This window comes from Mustela putorius, unplaced genomic scaffold (assembly GCF_011764305.1).
Source record: "Mustela putorius furo isolate JIRA1106 unplaced genomic scaffold, ASM1176430v1.1 tig00000640_pilon_pilon_pilon, whole genome shotgun sequence".
Lineage (NCBI taxonomy): Eukaryota > Metazoa > Chordata > Mammalia > Carnivora > Mustelidae > Mustela > Mustela putorius.
This window is the reverse complement of record NW_025421432.1, coordinates 10,898,022-10,917,476: the sequence shown is the minus strand read 5'-3', so window position 1 is coordinate 10,917,476 and position 19,455 is coordinate 10,898,022. Positions and strand designations below refer to the sequence as shown.

The 19,455-nt window shown below is 42.2% G+C and overlaps 1 protein-coding gene across 2 annotated transcripts in view; it reads left to right on the top strand.

The window, feature by feature from the left end:
* The first annotated feature begins 10,909 nt into the window (after positions 1-10,909).
* Positions 10,910-19,455, top strand: part of EEA1 (early endosome antigen 1) — a 120,294-nt gene continuing 111,748 nt past the window's right edge. For both annotated transcript variants that reach the window (XM_045082984.1, XM_045082983.1), the window contains exon 1: positions 10,910-11,184. In XM_045082984.1, coding sequence (XP_044938919.1) covers positions 11,161-11,184 — 24 coding nt within the window. In that variant the 5' untranslated portion in view covers positions 10,910-11,160. The remainder of the gene's footprint in view (positions 11,185-19,455) is intronic.

Below are 19,455 nucleotides of genomic sequence, written 5' to 3'. Positions count from 1 at the left end.
CACTAGTTCAGCTAGATCTGGGGTAACTCCTGCTGTTGCTAACTTAGGGGTGCTTTCCTATTTCTTACTGGTTTTCTTAACTTCTGACCATACAGCAGTTCTCTCCTTTAAAATTTCTTCAATTACATTCTTCCTTCTGGGCTCCTGAGTGATACTTCCCTTTTTTTTTTTTTTTTTGAAACAAACCTTACTCTGAATTCCATTATGTAAGAGACAAAAGTGGAGCCACATTAGCTGATGCAAGGGTGGATAGTGTAGGACCAATTGCTTCCTTCTGCCCACCCACTGCAGTGGCCTCTGAGGACTTAGGATTTTGAGGGACACGTTTAGAAAAACACTGGACTGAGAAAACCCCAGGAAATGCTAGCCCTGCCCAATGCTTGGATGACATCTCTCTACCAACCTTGTGAAATAACTTCACCAGACCTCACATGCACACTTTGGAAATGAGTGAGAACACACCTTCACATATTAGTTCCGTTTCTACGGTGCAGTGACACTATCTCTTATGGAATTCAATGCATCTTATTTTTAAAAAATATTTTATTTATTCATGAGAGAGAGAGGCAGAGGGAGAGGAAGAAGCAGACTCCCCACTGAGCAGGGAGCCCGATGAGAGACTCCATCCCAGGATCCTGGGATCATGACCAAGCCAAAGGCAGACACTTAATAACTGAGCCACCCAGGTACCCTCCATGTACCTTACTGCATTTGGTGGGCTGTTCAGGTAGGGGGTCTGCAGGCTGCTTTCTCAGTTTGAAGGCTGATAAGAATACTGACTTAGATTTGGCTTCACACTGATTTCACACTGATTTCTTTTCAAATAGGCAATGTAAAGAATATTCACAAGATAAAAAAGATGAGTTATATCCTAGATCCCCATGGCTTGCCTCGTGGCCATCATGTGTGGTTTTGGAAAGCCCATGCAAAATGAGAAGTCTACCAGGTCAGAAATCCCAACCATGCACTTTGGATGGGATGAGCCATCTCAGCACCCATGAGGTCTACCCTGTGATCATTGGTGGGAAGTTTTGTTGTGCCACCTCTGCGTGGTCTATGCTGTACTCCATTAATTTGTGGTTTAAATGAAATAGGCTTGGCCATGGCTTATCACATATAAATTAAGGGCAGTATTCTTTTTCTTTTTTCTCCCTGGTATTTATTTCTTTATTTAATTATTTATTTGCTGGGATTTAAAAAAAAAATTAAATTCAATTAATTAACATATTATTAGTTCCAGAGGTAGACTTCAGTGATTCATCAGTTTTATGTACTACGCAGTGCTCTTTACATCATGAGCCCTCCTTAATGTCCATCACCTAGTTACCCCATCCCCCAACCCCCCTCCTTGCTTTTAGCAACCCACAATTTGTTTCCTGTGATTAAGAGTCTCTTAAGGTTTGTCACCCTCGTTGGTTTCATCTTGTTCTATTTTTCCCTCCATTCCTCTATGCTCCTCTGTTTTGTTTCTTAAATTCAACATATGAGTGAGCTCATGGGATATTAGTCTTTCTTTGATTGACCTATTTCACTTAGCATGATACCTTCCTGTTCTAACCACGTTGTTGCAAATGTCAAGATTTCATTTTTTGATGGCTGAGTAATATTCCATTGTGTATGTATACCACATCTTCTTTATCCATTCATCTGTTGATGGACATCAGGGCTCTTTCCATAGTTCAGCTGTTGTGGACATTGCTGCTATAAACATTGGGGTGCGGGTGCCCTTTCAGATCACTACAGTTATATCTTTGGGGTAAATGCCTAGTAGTGTAATTGTTGGGTCATATAGCTCTATTTTCAAATTTTTGAGGAATCTCCCAACTGTTTTCCAGAGTGGCTGCACTAGCTCGCATTCCTGGCAACAATGTAAGAGGGTTCCCTTTTCTCCACATCCTCGCCAACATCTGTCATTTCCTGACTTGTTAATTTTAATAAGGGAAGTATTTTAAAAATAGATTTTAAACCATTAACTGTTAATTTGGGATCTTCCCTAAACCATACCTCCAAAGAAAGTCAGTGGAGACCTGATACTTCTTGAGGTTAATCAAGTCAACTAGAGTATTGAGAAAACCAGTAAGGACTTATGGAGAGTTCATGCGTCTCCCCACTGTTTTCAAGTCCTTACCTTTACCTCCCTCTTCAGACTGCCCTCAAGGGATGAAAGAAACACCAAGTTGCTTGATACTAGGCTTCAATTATTTGGCTCAATGCTGCTAATAGAGTGTGTTAAAAGTGAACAATTCAGTTAAATTTAAAAAATCTACTTGAAAAAAAATCTGCTTGATGCCAAATAGCTGGTTAGTAGTACTGTGTATATTTTTTAGAATTCCTAAACTATTTTTGCCTTACATATATACAAAGTCTTTATCTGCACTTTGCTTATTATGTTGTGATTTTTTATGGATTTGCTTCTAATTGCAAATGAATTATTTGGTTGTCACATGTGAAATTAACAAGAAGAAAAATGTTCTAATTTACAGAAGGTCAGGTGTAGGTTGTGGGAAATTTTCAACAGTCAAGCAACACGCATATTAAATGAAAAGCAAAAAGTTCACCAAGTAGGATCAAAAGATTATTGAAAGACTCTCAAGATTGTTGGATTTGGACCATATCTTCACAAGCAGGAAGATAACTAGATTGAGGAACCCAGTAAGACAACTGTTATAAGAATAGTTCTATACCCTTCTATCTTAGCTTGAGCTGCTATAACAAAATTCCACAGATGTTAGAAACTTATTGCTTACAATCCTGGAGACTGGAAGTCTGAGATCAGGGTGCCAGCATGGTTGGATAAGGACCATCTTTTGGACTGCAGACTTATATTATTATCCTTACATGGAGGAAGGATCTAGAAAACGCTATGGTTTCTTTGCTAAGAATACTAATCTCAATCACGAGGGCTCTACCTTCATGATCTAATTACTTCCCAAAGACCCCACCTGCTATCACCACTATCACTTTTGGAACTTAGGATGCAACATATGAATTTGTGGTGGAAGGCACAAACATTCAAACCACAGACCGACCTTCCTTCCTTCCTTCCTCAACAGATTTATTGGGCACTGTTTTAATTATTGAGGATACAGCAGCAAACAAGAATTAAGATTCTTGTAGTCAGGGAACTTATATTCTTGTTGGAGAGATATAGACAAATAAGAAAAGTCAGAAGTGATAGTTTTCTCTGCTCTGCAGAGAATTAAAATGGGTGATGTAATAGACGGGAGACCACATTAGATGAGATGATCCTTAAAGATATCTCTGAGGATGTGATTTTTTTTAAAGTTTATTTATTTATTTTTTTAGTAATCCCTACACCCAATGTGGGGCTCAAACTCAAGACCCCAAGATCAAGAATCACATGCTCTTTTGACTGAACCAGCTAGGTGCCCCGAGGAGACTTCTGAGGTACAACATGAATGCCATGAAATTAACCACAAGGGCTCAGGGAACAATATTTCCTTTTTTTTTTTTTTAATAAGTTGTCTTTTATTTCAGGTGATTTAAAAAATTTAAATACAATTAATTAACATACGATGTGTTCTTTGTTTCATGGGTACAGGTCTGTGATTCATCACTCATTATAGCACATACCCTCTCTGATGTCCATCACTCAGCTATCCCATCCCTCCACCCATGCCCTCTCCACTCCAGCAACCCTGTTTGTTTCTTATGATTAAGAGTCTCTTATGGTTTGTTTCCCTCCCTGGTTTCACCTTATTTCATTTTTTTCTCTCTTCCCCTGCCTTATTTCTTAAATTCCACATATGACTGAGATTATAGGATAATTGTCTTTCTCTGACTGACTTATTTCACTTAGCATAATACCCTCCAATTCCATCCATATCATTGCAAATGTCAAGATTTCTTTTTTTTTGATGGCTGAGTAGTATCTATTGTGTGTGTGTGTGTGTGTATCATCATATATATATATATCCCACATCATATTTGTCTATTCATCTGTCATTGGACATCAGGGCTCTTTCCATAGTTCGGCTATTGTGGACATTGCTACTATCAACATTGTGGAGCAGGTACCCCTTCAGATCACTACATTTGTATCTTTGGGGTAGAAACCCAGTAGTGGCAATTGCTGGGTCATAGGGTAGCTCTATTTTCAACTTTCTGAGTAACCTCCAAATGGTTTTCCAGAGTGACTGCATCAGCTTGCATTCCCACCAACAGTGTAAGGGGTCCCCCTTCACTGCATCTTCACCAAACACCTGTTGTGTCCTGATTTGTTAATTTTAGCCATTCTCACTGGTGTGAAGTAGTATCTCACTGTGGTTTTGATTTGTATTTCCCTGATGGCAAGTGATGTTGAGCACTTTTTTCATGTGTCTGTTGGCCATTTATGTCTTCTTTGGAGAAATGTCTGTTCATGTCTTCTGCCTGTTTCTTGATTGGATTATTTGTTATTTGAGATTTGAATTGAATAAGTTCTTTAGAGATTTTGTATACTAGCCCTTTATCTGATGCATCATTTGCAAATATCTTCTCTAATTCTGTTGGTTGTCTTTTGGTCTTGTTGACTGTTTCCTTTGCTGTGCAAAAGCTTTTTATCTTGATGAAATCCCAATAGTTCATTTTTGCCTTTGTTTCCCTTGCCTTTGGAGATGTGTCTTGCAAGAAGTTGCTATGGCTAAGGTTGAAGAGGTTGCTGCCTGTGTTCTCCTCTAGGATTTTAATAGATTCCTGTCTTACATTTAGGTCTTTCATCCATTTTGAGTCTATTTTTGTGTATGGTATAAGGAAATGGTCCAGTTTCATTCTTCTGCATGTGGCTGTCCAATTTTCCCAACACCATTTATTGAAGAGGCTCTTTTTTTTCCATTGGACATTCTTTCCTGCTTTGTTGAAGATAAGTTGACCATAAGGTTGAGGGTCCATTTCTGGGTTTTCTAGTCTATTCCATTGACCTATGTGTCTTTTTTGTGCCAGTACCATACTGTCTTGATGATGACAGCTTTGTAATAGAGCTTGAAGTCTGGAATTGTGATACCACCAGCTTTGGTTTTCTTTTTCAGCATTCCTCTGGCTATTTGGGGTCAGTCTTTCTGGTTCTATAGCTCATGGATCCTGGTTCCATATCCTCCAAATTTTGGGATTATTTGTTCTAGTTCTGTGAAAAAAGTTGATGGTATTTTGATAGGGATTTCATCAAATGTGCAGAGTGCTCTAGGTAGCATAGACATTTTAACAATATTTGTTCTTTCAACACATGAGTATGTAACATTTTTCCATTTCTTTGTGTCTTCCTCAATTTCTTTCATGAGTGTTCTATAGTTTTTGGAGTACAGATCCTTTGCCTCTTTGGTTAGGTTTATTCCTAGGTATCTTATGGTTCTGTAAATGGGTTTGGCTCCTTAAGGGAACAACATTTCCTACATAGGAACTGGTTGGCACAAAGGCAGCAACAACCTTAGTGCAACTGAGGAATAAAAGTTCATTGAGGCTGGGGCAGAGTAAACCAAAGGGAGAGTGTTAAAAATGGAAAGCAGAGAAGTGGGCATAGACAGAGCAGAAGGTGTGTGAGCCAGGATAAAGTATTTGGATTTTGTTGTGATTGTGATGGGAAGCTTTAGTTAAAGAGGACAGTGACATTATTTGATATGGATTTTTAAAAGTCATTCTTTGCTTCTGTGCAGTTTGTGGATTATAGGGAAGCCAAAGTAAAACAGGGGGAGCAACCAGGACACTCCTCTGCTGGTCTAGACAGGAGATGAAGATGATGGTGCTATGGACCAGGGGGATAATGGAAAGAAGTGGCAGACTTAGGCTCTGCTTTCGTGGTAGACCTATCAAGATTTTCTGGTGGATTGGCTAGAAGAAAGGGAAGTGATGAGATAAAAGAGAGAAATCAAAGGTAATGCCAAGATTTTTTGTTTGATCCAATGAAGTTCCTAGTAGTAGTAAGTACTGAGACAGGAAAATTGGCAGAGAAGCAGTTTCGAACATAAAAAAAAGGAAAGCTTTGTTTGGGCCATGTTAAGTTAGAGATGCTCATTAGACCTGCAAGGAGAACTGTGTGGCTGGTTTGTTGTGCAGGTCTGGAAATCTGGGAAAAGGTTAATGCCGGAGAGATAGGCTTGGGGGTCTTGGGTAGACGGTTGAAATTTAAAGCCAGGAGACTGGCTGAGATGCCTTCCAGGCTGTGTGGGACAATAACAAGAGGGACCCTAGAACAAAACAGGAGCACTCGAACGTTTAAGTTACGCAATAGAAAAGTCAAAGGAGTTTGAGAAGGAAGGCTCATATGGAGAAAAGCCAGAAAGTGTACTGTCAAAGGAAGCCAAGAGTAGAAAATAATTTGAGGAGAGAATGGCCAACTGTTCTCAATGTAAACAAGAGTCAAAGTCAAACCAATAAGGCTGTTCATTAATTAGGAAACAGGTACGTCATTAACATTAACATTAACATGAGCAGTCTCATTGGAGTAGGTCAGGAGGCTTTTTGGTGAGGGGAAGGAGGTTTGATTACTTGACTGGAGTGGCCTAAGAAGAAAATGCAAGGCAAGACAGCGAAACCACCACGGTGTAAAAGCCATTTTGGACAAAGAAAGACCAGAGAAGAGAAAGCACACCAGGCAAGGGAAACAGGATGCCTGCAGCCAGTGTTGAGTGCCTCTGTGAGCCTTGTGGTTATTAAGATGAGGTGAGTGCGATTGCCCTAGCTCTACACGGGGTGGGGGTGTGGGGAGGTTGACGGGGCGGGGGAGGGGGGCGCGGGGTTGCTCCAGCACTGTTTTCCTGCTCCTGCGGGGCACACAGTGGTGAATAGCTGGGTTCCGGTTCTGCTAGATGAAAACAACAGACAAAGAAGAGAGAGGGAAAGAAATTAAGCATATTCATAAGGGGGAGAGGCCGTAAAGTTGGATCATGGACTTTAAGTTAGGTTTTTTTTTAAGATTTTATTTATTTATTTGACAGAAATCACAAGTAGGCAGAGAGGCAGGCAGAGAGAGAGGGGGGAGGTAGGCTCCCTGCCTTTGGGGCTCAATCCCAGGACCCTGGGATCACAACCTGAGCCAAAGGCAGAAGCTTTAACCCACTGAGTACCCAGGCAATCCTTAAGTTAGGTTTTGATGGAAATGAGGATCTAGAAATGGTTGGTAGTACAAAGGTGAGAGGCGCCAATGGACTGGAGGTCTTGGAGTCAAAGAATGAATGGAGTATGCATGGAGAGAGCTCAATAGACAGGGATTAGTGGCCAGGCAGGGTAAGCGGAACAGTTACGTGTAGGAGCTGCTAAATTAGAGACATGAATATCTCACCCATTGCTCATTTTCTTTTGAGCAATTAAGTTCTCTAGGGTATTGTTCCAGTCATATCATAAGCTGCAGGGGAGCACACAAACTTTTGAAGAACCCACCTAGCTGAACAGGTGAGAATGTCTTCTAATATTAGGCAAGAAATTCCACAGGAGAATTCCTGTGTAGAAGGCCTTAGCATGTGACATTAATAAGCAGCTTTAAACTAAATTAACTTTTGAAAAATAAACAAAAGAGAAACAAACTTCACTTAAATGGGAAAAAAGTAAACCCGTTTCCTTTCTCTACTTAGAACACACTTTTTTTAGGATTAGGAAAGATCGTTTAAAAAGATTTTTAGTTATTTATTTGTCAGAAAAAGAGAGGAGAGAGAGTGAGCGCAAGCAGGGGGAGTGGCAGGCAGAACAGGGAGAGGGAGAAGCAAGGAGCCAGAGAAGGGACTCAGTCCCAGGACCCTGGGATCATGAACTGAGCCAAAGGCAGATGCTTCACTGACTGAGCCACCCAGGTGTGCCCCCCTTTTTATTATTTTATTTATTTATTTATTTATTTTTTTAACCCACTGAGCTACCCAGGTGCCCCTATTTATTTATTTATTTTTTTAAAGATTTTATTTATTTATTCGACAGACAGAGACCACAAGCAGGCAGAGAGGCAGGCAGAGAGAGAGAGAGAGAGAGAGGGAAGCAGGCTTCCTGCGGAGCAGGGAGCCCGATGCGGGGCTCGATCCCAGGACCCTGAGATCACGACCTGAGCCAAAGGCAGCAGCCCAAACCACTGAGCCACCCAGGCGCCCCTCCCCCCTTTTAATTTTAATTGTTAAGTAATCTCTACATCCAATGTGGGGCTCCACCCACAGCCCCAAGATGAAGAGTCATATGCTTTACCGACTGAACTGGCAGGTGCCCCTACTTAACAACTCTTCTAACACTGACTGTGTGGGGTTTTATTGTACACCAAGTGATTTGCCAATTGTCCGGACACCAACTGGGTGTCCTGCAATTAAATTCAATTCTGATATTAACTACGTGGGGTTAGTGCAGGCCCTCCAAGTTCAGGGCTTAGTCCCACAGGATTGCCCCCCAACATCAGACATCAGTCCCAAGTTCCAGGCTGTCATCTATGCTTTGGACCAATTGGCTATAAATTGAGGGTTCCTGCAACACCCTCCTCATGACTGATTTTTGCTATAACAACTCGCAGAACTTAGGGAAACACTTCACTATGACTGGTTTGTTATAAAAGATGGAAGTCAGGGGCAGCCAAATGGAAGGGATGTATAGGGCAAGATTTGGGGGAAGGGGTGCAGATCTTCCCTGTTCTCTTCTGGCACATCATACCTTGATGTGTTCAGTAACCTGGAAACTCTCCAAATCTCATGGTTTAGGATTTTTATGGAGGTTCTATTACACAGTCAGGTTTGATTAAATCAATGACCATTAGTAATTAACTATTTTGGCTCCTCTTCCCTCCTGGAGGTGGGGGGATGATGGACCTGAAACTTGCAACCTGCTAATCCTGCCTTGATCTTTCTGGAGATTAGCCTTCATCCTAAAATTACCTAGCAATCCCCAACCATCAGTCACCTCATTAGCATACAGACACTCTTATCCTTGTGGCTATTCCAAGGGTCTGAGAAGCTTTGGTGTCAGGAATCAGGGTCAAAGATTAAATATTAGAACAAAAGATGCTCCTAGCACCCTTTCAGTCAGGGAATTACCAGGGTCTTAGGAACTCTGTCAGTAACTTGGTGCAGAGACCAGCTATGTATTTATTATGCCACATAGTTTTATCGCCCTATGTTGGTCAAAGTATTTCCCATGTTGTCTGAAAATAAAGTACCTGTGTCTGGGAAGATGGAAAGTGTGTGCTTTGCTATTTTTGTCTGGAAAAACTTAAGTGCGCTATTATCAATAGTACTTAATAATATATTAGTTGTAAACAAGATGGGATTGGGAGGGAGACAAACCATAAGTGACTCTTAATCTCACAAAACAAACTGAGAGTTGCTGGGGGGGAGGGGGGTTGGGAGAAGGGGGGTGGGGTTATGGACATTGGGGAGGGTATGTGCTTTGGTGAGTGCTGTGAAGTGTGTAAACCTGGCGATTCACAGACCTGTACCCCTGGGGATTAAAATATATGTTTATAAAAAATAAAAAATTAAAAAAAAATAATATATTAGTTGTAGGTACAACTGTTTTGCTGCACCATGGACACAACACAAAAAACACAATAAAAAACAGAACATGTCTTGAATAGAAACGTATTACACCATGCAATACTTTATAAAACATTTTACATTAACTCATTTGAAAATATTTGCTGCATCTTTTCAAAGAATCTGTAAGCACTTTCCAAAAGGCACTCCATTCATTGCTTGGGTAGATCTCAGGTTTCCCCTCTCCCAGGAAGGTCAATTGCATTATTCTGTCTCTTTCCTTATTTAGACATAAATATTAAAGTCTTCTCTCTTCCTCCCAGGGTAAAACTCCTGAACCTCTTAGCTTGTGAATGTTAGCAGAATGGTAGGACTCCAGAGCTGTGATTTTTTTTTTTTTTTTAAGATTTATTTACATGAGAGAGAGAGAAAGAGAGAGAGAACGTGCACTTGAGGGAGTAGTGGCAGAGGGAGAGCGGGGGAGAGAATCCCAAGCAGATTCCCCGCTGAGCTTGGAGCCCCACGCCGGGCTTGCTCACACCAGCCAGAGATCACGGATGTGAGCCGGAAATCCAGAGTCACACGCGTTAACCCGCTGAGCCACCCAGGCGCCCCCGGAACTGTGATTTTTGAGTTTAAATAATGACGTGGTGTCTGGAAGTCAGTTTGAAGTCCACGTCCTGTTTATCTGGGACCTTATTATTATTATTTATGAAACAGACTCATTCATGTCGATTCACTTTATGACTATTAGCAAAACAGGACTTAATATTTCTTAGGAGAATGGGCCACACAAGGGCTTTAGGAAGAGAATATAACATGTTAGCGACATCAGTCGATTAAATATTGATGCTATGGCCCAAAAAGGACAACCTTAAACTTCTCATGCCAAGTCCAATTCCGGTTTCTTCCTACTCTTTCTTCTGATTCTTTACTTTCTCTTTGGCTGAAATTAGAAGCAAGGGAGCAGAGAAACGAAAGCAGAGGTTGGCCAAGAGGAGGGAAGCCACACAGGTCGTATCTGCGATTTTATCCTTTGCTTTCACCCAGGGTCTGAGCGCTCCCCGCAGAAACGAGGATCCACTCGAGGGTAGGGTCAAGACCAGGGTCACGGCAACAAATTTTACAAAGCAGCCTGAGCTGCTGCCGCAGGTACCCACCCCCGAACCCCTCCTCCGGCGGAGGTCAGGGACAACCCCTGGCCGGGCCCAGGTCTCCCCACCCACCTCCCCAGCGGGCTCGCGGCCGGCGCGCGGGCACGGCCTCTGACGGAGTGCGGGAGTGCGCTCGGCCGCCGCGCCGTCCTCTAGCCCGCCGGAAGGAGCGGCGGCGCCAGCGTCCTGCCGCCTGTCCGTCACGCAGCCGCCCACGCCGCCGCCGCTTCCGATTGGTCGCAGTTCCGGGCCGGGCCCCTTGAGGCCCCGCCCCTCGCGGATGGACGGGCCGGGAGGGCGTGGCAGCGGCGGGCGGGTCCGCCCAGCTGTCAGTTACGGGGGCGGCCCGGCCGGCGGGCGGGCGCTCGCAGGCTACCTCGTCGCTCGCTGGCGCGCGCTCCCTCTCGCCGCCTGTGGGGAAGTCGGGGCTGCCCGAGCGGCTGCCGCCACCGCCTAGCCCCGACCTCCTCCCCCGTCCCTTCCCGACTCAGTCTCTCCCACTCGCGCACCCCCGAGTAGTGAGTGGTCCCGCGCCGGGTCCGGAGAGTCACCGCGGCGGCCCGGGTGGTGTTTAAACCATGTTTAGGAGGATTTTGCAGAGGGTAAGAGAGTGAAACCGTCTTTCCGGCAGCACGTGAGCGGGAGAGCCCGAGCCCGGGGCTGCGGGCGCCGCCGCCGAGCTGAGGAGCCGAGGCGGCGGCGCGGGTGCCGCTCCTCAGCGCGGGCTCCTTCCTTCTGTAGGCCCCGCAGCCCGCGAGGTGGTTAGGCCTCGGCCGTCCGCCCCGGGGGCGGGCCGCGGGGGCAGGGAGGGCGGATGGGGCGGCGGCGGCGGCGGGGCAGGCAGGCCGGAGCCCCGGCGGGCGCCGAGTCCCCGGCGGCCCCGCGCACCCAGGCCCGGCGCCGCGCTCCCGAGCGCGGGGCTGTCAGTGAGACGGGCGGCGGGGCGGGAGGGTGTGGTGCCGGCGGGTTCCTTCCAGCTCCGGGAATGGCAGCGCAAATGCAGAGTTAGTGCCTCCAGCCGGGTGGAGAGCGCCCCGTGGGAGATTGCGGGGGGCTTGCTCAGCCTCTCCCCCCTCCCCGCCCACCGCGCCCCGCAACTTTGCACGCACCTGCCACACTCGGCTGCGGTTTTGCTGGGGCATGTGGTGAAACCCGGCCTAGCTCGGGCCCAGTCGTGGTACCGACACTTACTGGCAAAATCAGCTGAGAAGGAAGATATTACTCACTGTTGGAAACTTTTCTTTCCCCCAATTAAAAATGCGTTTCTCCCTCTCAGCCCAGTACCTTTTTTGAGCTCTCCAAGAATACGCAGTAACCTTTATCCAGTGATAGACACTTACTCCTTCACTTTCTGCCAGTGTGGGAAAGCAGGCAAAACCTTTAAGATATAAAGACAAGAGCGATGGAAAGCTTTATGTGTGTTGTTTAGAAATCAGTTCGTAGGATGATAGAGTATCATTTCCTACAAGAGTTGCTGTACTCAAGGTCTTGTTTTTTGGAGAGCCACCCCTCCCCCCCTTTTTTAACTGATAGGGTGCCACAAAATGTAAATGATTGGGAAGTTGAGGCCAAACTCGGTTGGTTACTGAGGGAGTAGAATAACTCGTTCAAAGGACAAAAGAAATTAGTGAATTTGTAGTATTCAGCCAGGGAGTGTGCCCAAGACAGTTGAGTCATCCACTGTATGGAAAGGGAGGGAGTGTTCTTGGCTCCTGCATAGCTTTGTGAAATGTTCAAGTCATGTGAAACTTGGTCATGTATCAGGGGGAGAAATAGTTAACTTGTGTATCCACCACCCTGTATGACATCTGATGATTTTTTTTTTTTTGCAGTGGTTTAGTCAGAGTTTTTTTTTTTTTTTTTTTAAATCTTGATAAGCCGGTGATTTTGGCAATAGCAAGGGCATGCCCTTTACTCTTGCCGTCAGTTCTTGGGTTCAACTGTAAAGACATCTGTGCATGATTTACTCCTTGTATTTGGAGATTTTTCTTCCTTCGGACCTGGAGGAACCGATTACCTCATGCCTCAGACTGTGTTTTTGTCATAGTTCCACATCTGAAAATTAGTTGGCCTATGGTTTGCTTTGAAGTTTATAAATAAAATAAAGTGTTTACTGACTTAGGAGTAGCTCCTGGTAGGGGCGCCTGGCTGGCTCAGTTGGGGGAACATGCGACTCTTGATCTTGGGGTCATGATGTTGATCCTCATGTTGGGTGTAGAGATTACTAACAACAACAACAAAACAAAAAACAAAACTTTGAAAAAAAAAAGTACATTCTGGTAGTTATAGATTAATTTTCAGAAATATGGGATGCTTTCCAGTACTCTTGGTTTAATGTTGTTAGGCATTATCATTGTATAAGGACCGCTTTTATATAAAGACTCTGTGTTGGTGCATACACAACACTTACAGAAGTTTCAATTGAAATTGCAGAATTGGAATTGTGATTATTGCTGAGACGTGATATGGGATCATCACAGATGAATAAGTTACTTGACAACTGACTTTCTTAGCCAAGGCACTACTGATGTGTGACTGGATAATTCTTTGTTGTGGGGAGCTGTCCTTTTGCATTCTAAGATGTTCAGCAGCATCCCTCTGGCTTCTACTCACTTCACGCCAGTAGCACCCCTTCCCCCATCCTTTTCCTCTTTTGTGACAACCAAAATTATCTTCATGCTTTACCATATGTTTCCTAAGGACAAAATTGCTCCTGATTGAGAACCACTGTGTTAAATGTGTATACTCTTTTACAGGAAAATTGGAATTGTTTCTCACAGTTACTTAACTTTTTTCCCTTTTGTATTTGTAGTGAGTGTCAGTAAACACCAAACATATGCAAGGGACTGGGAAGCAGTTAATAAGGTGAGGGTCCTCCCTTTAAAACTCATAGCCAGGTAAGGGGAAGTGGACATCTAAAAGTAATTACAATGCTCTGTAATAGAAGAATGAAGAATGCCCAGAGTGCTGCTCTGTGTGAGGATGTTGGGACCATCAGGACAAGCTTCTGGTAGGAGGTCATAAAGAAGGAAGAGGATGTCGGGCAGAGACAGCAGCAAATGCCAAGTCATGAAAGGGGCAGGTAATAGTAGGAAGAATGCGAACAGTTAAGTTTAGAAAGTGAAATGATGTGCAGAGATGAAGCTGCAGGGTAGCTGCAGACTAGATCCTTAGACGACCTGGAGTCTCTTCAGAGGAGTTCAGATTTTGGCTTGCAGATGGGTCAGTGTTAAATCTCAGCGTTTAATAGTGGCATTTTGATCAAAGCCTTAAAGAAATCTGGTGATTTGTGTGGGCATTTTGATGAAAGCTTTAAAGAAATCTGGTGATTTGTATTACTAGTTTAGAACCTACAATTACATTTATTAAGTCCACAGGTGGTATTTACTAGCAAGTATAACTAGAATCTTTACATTATGTTAATGTATAAGATAATCTTATTTCTTAGCAGAGGTAATAAGATACAAGATTAAGATGAAAGTTGCTAATTTATTCGTTTGAAATGGGCTCTGTGCTTTGAAATTATATTGCATTCCTTTAACATTCTGTTTTTAGATGACCTTTTCCTTTTAACTGTTATTTTCTTCTGAATAGTGTTATTTAAAAAGCATTTTTGAAAGAAGTTACAGACAATGTCCTTAACAATCACTTGTAACTCAGAATGTTTGAACATCACCAGTAAGGTCCCAATGGTATTTTACAGAAAATTTGTTTCTGGTTTCCTCCTTCTCCTTCTCCTTTTCCTCCTCCTCCTCCTCTCTTTCCCATTAGCTTACTAAAGTTGTATTTCTGAGGCTTGAAACGGTCTGAATTAGAAAAAAAAAATTTAAGGTAGCTCCAATATGTATGTATTGACTGTTTTGCTTAATGGTCCTTTGAAGAGAACTATGAATTTAAAGTGCTTGATGACCCTGGGGCGCCTGGCTGGGCCATCCTGGAGCATGTGACTCTTGGTCTGGGGAGGAGGGAGTTTAGGTTCCAGCCCCACACTGAAAGTGGAGATTACTTAAAAATAAAATCTTTGAAAGAAAGAACAAATAAAGTGCTTGATGATCAGAAGAATAGATGATCAGTATTTAGTACTTTAGGCAGTTTATAAACTTTACTGCTATTTCTTTCTTAAAAAATTTATTGTTTTAGATTTCCTGTTTCACTGGTACATTTTAGCAATGTTATTACATTGCTAAAGAAAAAAATGTGTTTAATCTAGAATTGTAGAAATAAAAGGCTTTTTTTTTTTTTTTTAGTGGTTAAGAGGTCTTACCTGATTTTAAAAAGGAGGAAGCAAAAACAGATAAACTGATTTATGTAGGGCAACACAGTAGATGTTAAAACTGAGACAAGAGCCAGATTTTCCCAGCACAGTCCATTTCCCTTTTTTCTGGCACCTTGTTGCCCTTTCTCCCACTATTGAAATTGATATGGTTAGCACTGTGCTAATCACTGTGGAAGATAGGGGAAAATATGAGACCTAACTTCTTCCTGAAGGATATAATTAAGTCTCAAAGAAAATGATAAAGAAAATGAAGCCTGTAGTAGGACAGAGGAGGAAAGATCAGAACCAGCCTGTGTGAGCAGGGAGTCTTCTTGGAGAAAATGAACATGAGATGGGGTTTTGAAGAATGTGTGTGTTTAAGAGATGTCCTAGAAAGTTTCTTTTTAGGAAGGACTAACAGTATAAGCAAAGATGTGGAGATGGGAACAACTTCATTCTTCCTGCCCTCCCTCCTTCCTTTGCATTTAGCCTTTTTTTTTTTTAAAGATTTTATTCATTTATTTGACAGACAGAGATCACAAGTAGGCAGAGAGGCCAGCAGAGAGAGAGAGGAGGAAGCAGGCTCCCTGCGGAGCAGAGAGCCTGTTGTGGGGCCCGATCCCAGGACCCTGAGATCATGACCGAGGTGAAGGCAGAGGCTTTAACCCACTGAACCTTTTAATAAACACATTTATAACACCTGGTATATGCTAGAAACTGGGGATACAGCAATGAATAAGATACAGTCCTTGCTGTCAGGTAGCTTAAACAAAGTGACTTTTAGAGATAAGAGATGTGTTCAGAGCAGAAAGAAATTGAGAAGGACATTTACAAAGATAATGTGGCACCCCATTGTGGAGATTCTTGATTGTCTAGCTCAGCCTTGTTCAATGCAAATGTGAGTTACATACATAATTTAAAGTCTCTCTCAAATAAATAAATAAATAAATCTTTAAAAACAGTAAAACAGGGGGCACCTGGGTGGCTCAGTCTGTCCAGCTGCCAACTCTTGGTTTCTGCTCAGGTCATGATCTCAGGATCTTGGGATCCAGCCCTACATTGGGCTCTGTGCCCAGCACGGAGTCTGCTTGTGATTCTCCCTTTTCTCCCCCACCCCATTGCTCACAGCTCTCTCTCTCTCAAATAAATAAAGTTTCTAGTAGCTACATTTGTGAAAGTAATTTTTTAAATATGTATTTTTTCACCCAATACATCTAAAATATTCAACATGTAATCAATATAAAAACTATTAATCAGATATCTTAAATTCCTTTTTTTTTTTTTTTGATTAAGTCTCTGAAATCTGGTGTATGTTTTGCATGAGCAGCATGTCTCAATTTGGACTAACCATATTTCAACTCTTCTACAGCCCCATGTCACTAATGGCTGTTGTATTGGATGGTGCAGGTCTAGTTGAATTCATACATAACTTTTAACTTTTTGTTTGGAACTAGTTTCAAACTTGTAAAAAGTTGGAAAAATAAAATAATAGAAGGGACAGTTCTCACTTCTCTCTTCTCTTGCTCTCTGTATGTGTCATTCCCCACCCCCTTGATTCATTTGAAGATCAGTTATTGTCTTTTATATCTGAATACTTCAGTGAAGAATAGGTATTCATTTACATAAGCACAGTATAGTGGTCAACTTGGTAAATTTATATTCGTTCAGTTACTATCTATAATTCTAGTTTTGACAGTTGATCTGATAATGTCCTTTGTAGCATTTCCCCTCCACCAGTTTAGGGTCTAGTTAAGATTAGGTATTATATTTAGTTGTTAAAAGTTGTTATTTAGTTGTTTAGTAGTCCTTCCTTCCTTCCTTTTTTTTTTTTTTTAAGGTTTTATTTATTTATTTGACAGAGATAGACACAGCAAGAGAGGGAACACAAGCAAGGAGAGTGGGAGCTGGAGAAGCAGGCTTCCTGCTGAGCAGGGAGCCTGATATGGGGTTCAGTCCCAGGACCCTGAGATTATGACCTGAGCCGAAGGTGGACGTCCAATGACTGAGCCACCCAGGTGCCCCTAGCCACTTTTCATCACAACATATTTTTGGATTTATGAAGAGTACAGATCCCCTCCTACTTTTTTTTTTTTTCCTACACTGTTTTTCATGTTATGTTTACCTGATATTTTGTTGTGATTAGATTGAGATTATGCATTCTGGGCCAGAATGTTGCCTAGAAGATGTGGGCTTCTCAGGTTATTACATCTGGAGGCCTATGATGTCTTTCAGTCCTTCATAGGTCCTGTTAGTTTTGATTATCTTGTCAAAGGTCAAGGTATAGACCAACTTTTTGACTGTATAATATTATTTTTTTCTTCTTTTTGCAGTTAATAGACATTTACCTATAAGACCATGCAAATATCTTGTTCCTTATCAAAAATTTCCCCTAAATTTTGTATCCATTGTTGATTCTTGCCTGATCTATCTTAATGACTGCAAAATGATCATTTTCCCACTTTGGCATTCCCTTCGCCTTTACCAGTTTGGTCATTGGCTTTCCTGTTCTTGCTTCCCTCTCTCCCTCCATCTCTCCCTTTCCTCTTTCTGACCTTCCTTTTTTCTTTCCTATTGGCATGGACTCATAATTTCAATTTTTAAAAATGGTTTATAACTCATCACTGTACTTAATTATTTTGGTGGTTAAATTGTCAGATTTGAATAGTGGGAGCCCCTTTTGTGTGGCCCCTTTGTCTTTTTGACATGGTTCTATGTATTTTTTTTTTTTTTTTAAGCTTTCCTTCCTTTCTGGCCTACTAGGGCATTTTAAGCTCATTGATTACTCTTTCTTAGCCCTGAAACTGGCCATTTCTCTGAGGACCCCTATTTCTTTTAGTAGGGAATGGTATTAGAAACCCAGGTCTGGGGTGGCTTTCCTTCTCATTTATTTCAGCAGACAAATTTGACATTTTGAACTTTATTCTGTAGGCATTAGGAAATCAGTAAGATTTTATTAAGCAGTGAAATATATTTTGTATGCAGGAGAAGCAGAATTTTTCTTTACCTTCTTTGGGTGTCTGGCTGGGCCTAAGAATTAAACTGACATAAGGCAGATTAACAGGAGAAAAGGGTACAAATTTTATGAAATTTTTACATGTACATGGGCAGCTTCACAAGAGAATGAGGACCCCAGTAAGTGTCAGAACAGGTATTTATACCTTTTAGACAAAGGGACAATGCATTTGTGAAGAATTAACAAGACAGAGGGGTTTGGGTTAGGGATAGTATATGGTGAAGAAGTAGCCAAGAAGATAGGGGTCAGTTTAATAAGGTTTGTTTATACAGATTTCTCAGCCCCAAGTTCTCTGTCTCTGGTGATGAGAATGTCTTTTCTCCTCCTGGTACAGTGAGGGTGCCTTTGACGTGAGAGTTTTATCTTCTGCTTTCAGGAAGAAAAGAGGGTCAGAGTGTTCTTGTGTACCTGCTGTTTAGTGCCTTTAATTAAAGATAATTAGTATGCCAAAGTGGCATATTTTGGGGTGACATCCTGTTTTTCTTCAGGCACAAGGTAGGAGTTAATAATGTTTACTGAATGAGTATTGAAAGGAATGTTTTAGGAAGGTTAATTTGTCAGTGCTGTGTGTGATATATTAAAGCTATAGGGGAGTCTTGGCAGAGATCAGATAGGAGAGATTTTAATATTTTAGTCACTAAGAAATTACGATTTGCATTAGAGTGATGACAATGTGAGCAGAAAAAAGGGTGATGAATAGAGAAGGCTTTTTTTTTTTTTTTTTTTTTTTCAAAAGATTTATTTATTTGGGAGAGAGAGTGCATGTGCACGAGCAGGGGGAAGGACAGAGGGAGAAGAAGAGAGATCTTCAAGCCGACTGCATTCTGAGTCTGGAGCCTGACTTCATTCTGAGCTCAGAGCCTGAAGTGGGGTTCAATCTCATGACCCTGAGGTCGTGACGTGAGCCCAGATCAAGAATTGGACATCTAACTGAGCTACCCAGATGCTCTGGGAAGACCTTTTGAACATATCTGTTCTTCAGATGTCTAGTGTGGGCCTACTGTGTTCTGTGGACACACTAATGAGTAAAAGAGACATGAACCACTGTAGAGGAACTGTTCAAAGAATCCCATAGCTTTTTTGTCACATGGATGGGTCTTAGGAAGGAAAAACACAGGGATCCCCAAGAGCATACAGCAAGAGGTCCCTGATCCAAACTGAGATGTTAGGGAAGGCTTCCCAGATTGGTTACGTGTTTAAGTTTGATGCAGTTACTACTAATTTATTAAACAAAATTTAATAAGTGGAGTTATTTTCTCTCTGTGTAGATTTATTTTTAGTGTATTAAGAATAGAGATTGAGATCTCAGAGAACCAGGGCTAGAACTGAGTTTTCTCTTCTTATCCTGGTGGTCTTTTGCTTGTGCTAAAGAGACAGTTTAAGTCATGGTTAACAGGCTGAACTCGGGGGCCAGACTGCCTGGTGTGATATTTGTATCCCATTTACCAGCTGAGTAGCTTTGGGCAAGTTACTTGATTTCTCTCTGTCTCATTAAAATGATCATAGTAATAGTATCTGTCTCATAGGACTGTTGTAAGGGCTAACTGAATTAATATACGTAAAGGACTTTGACAGTATCTGGGACATAGCTCTCTGTAAATGTTA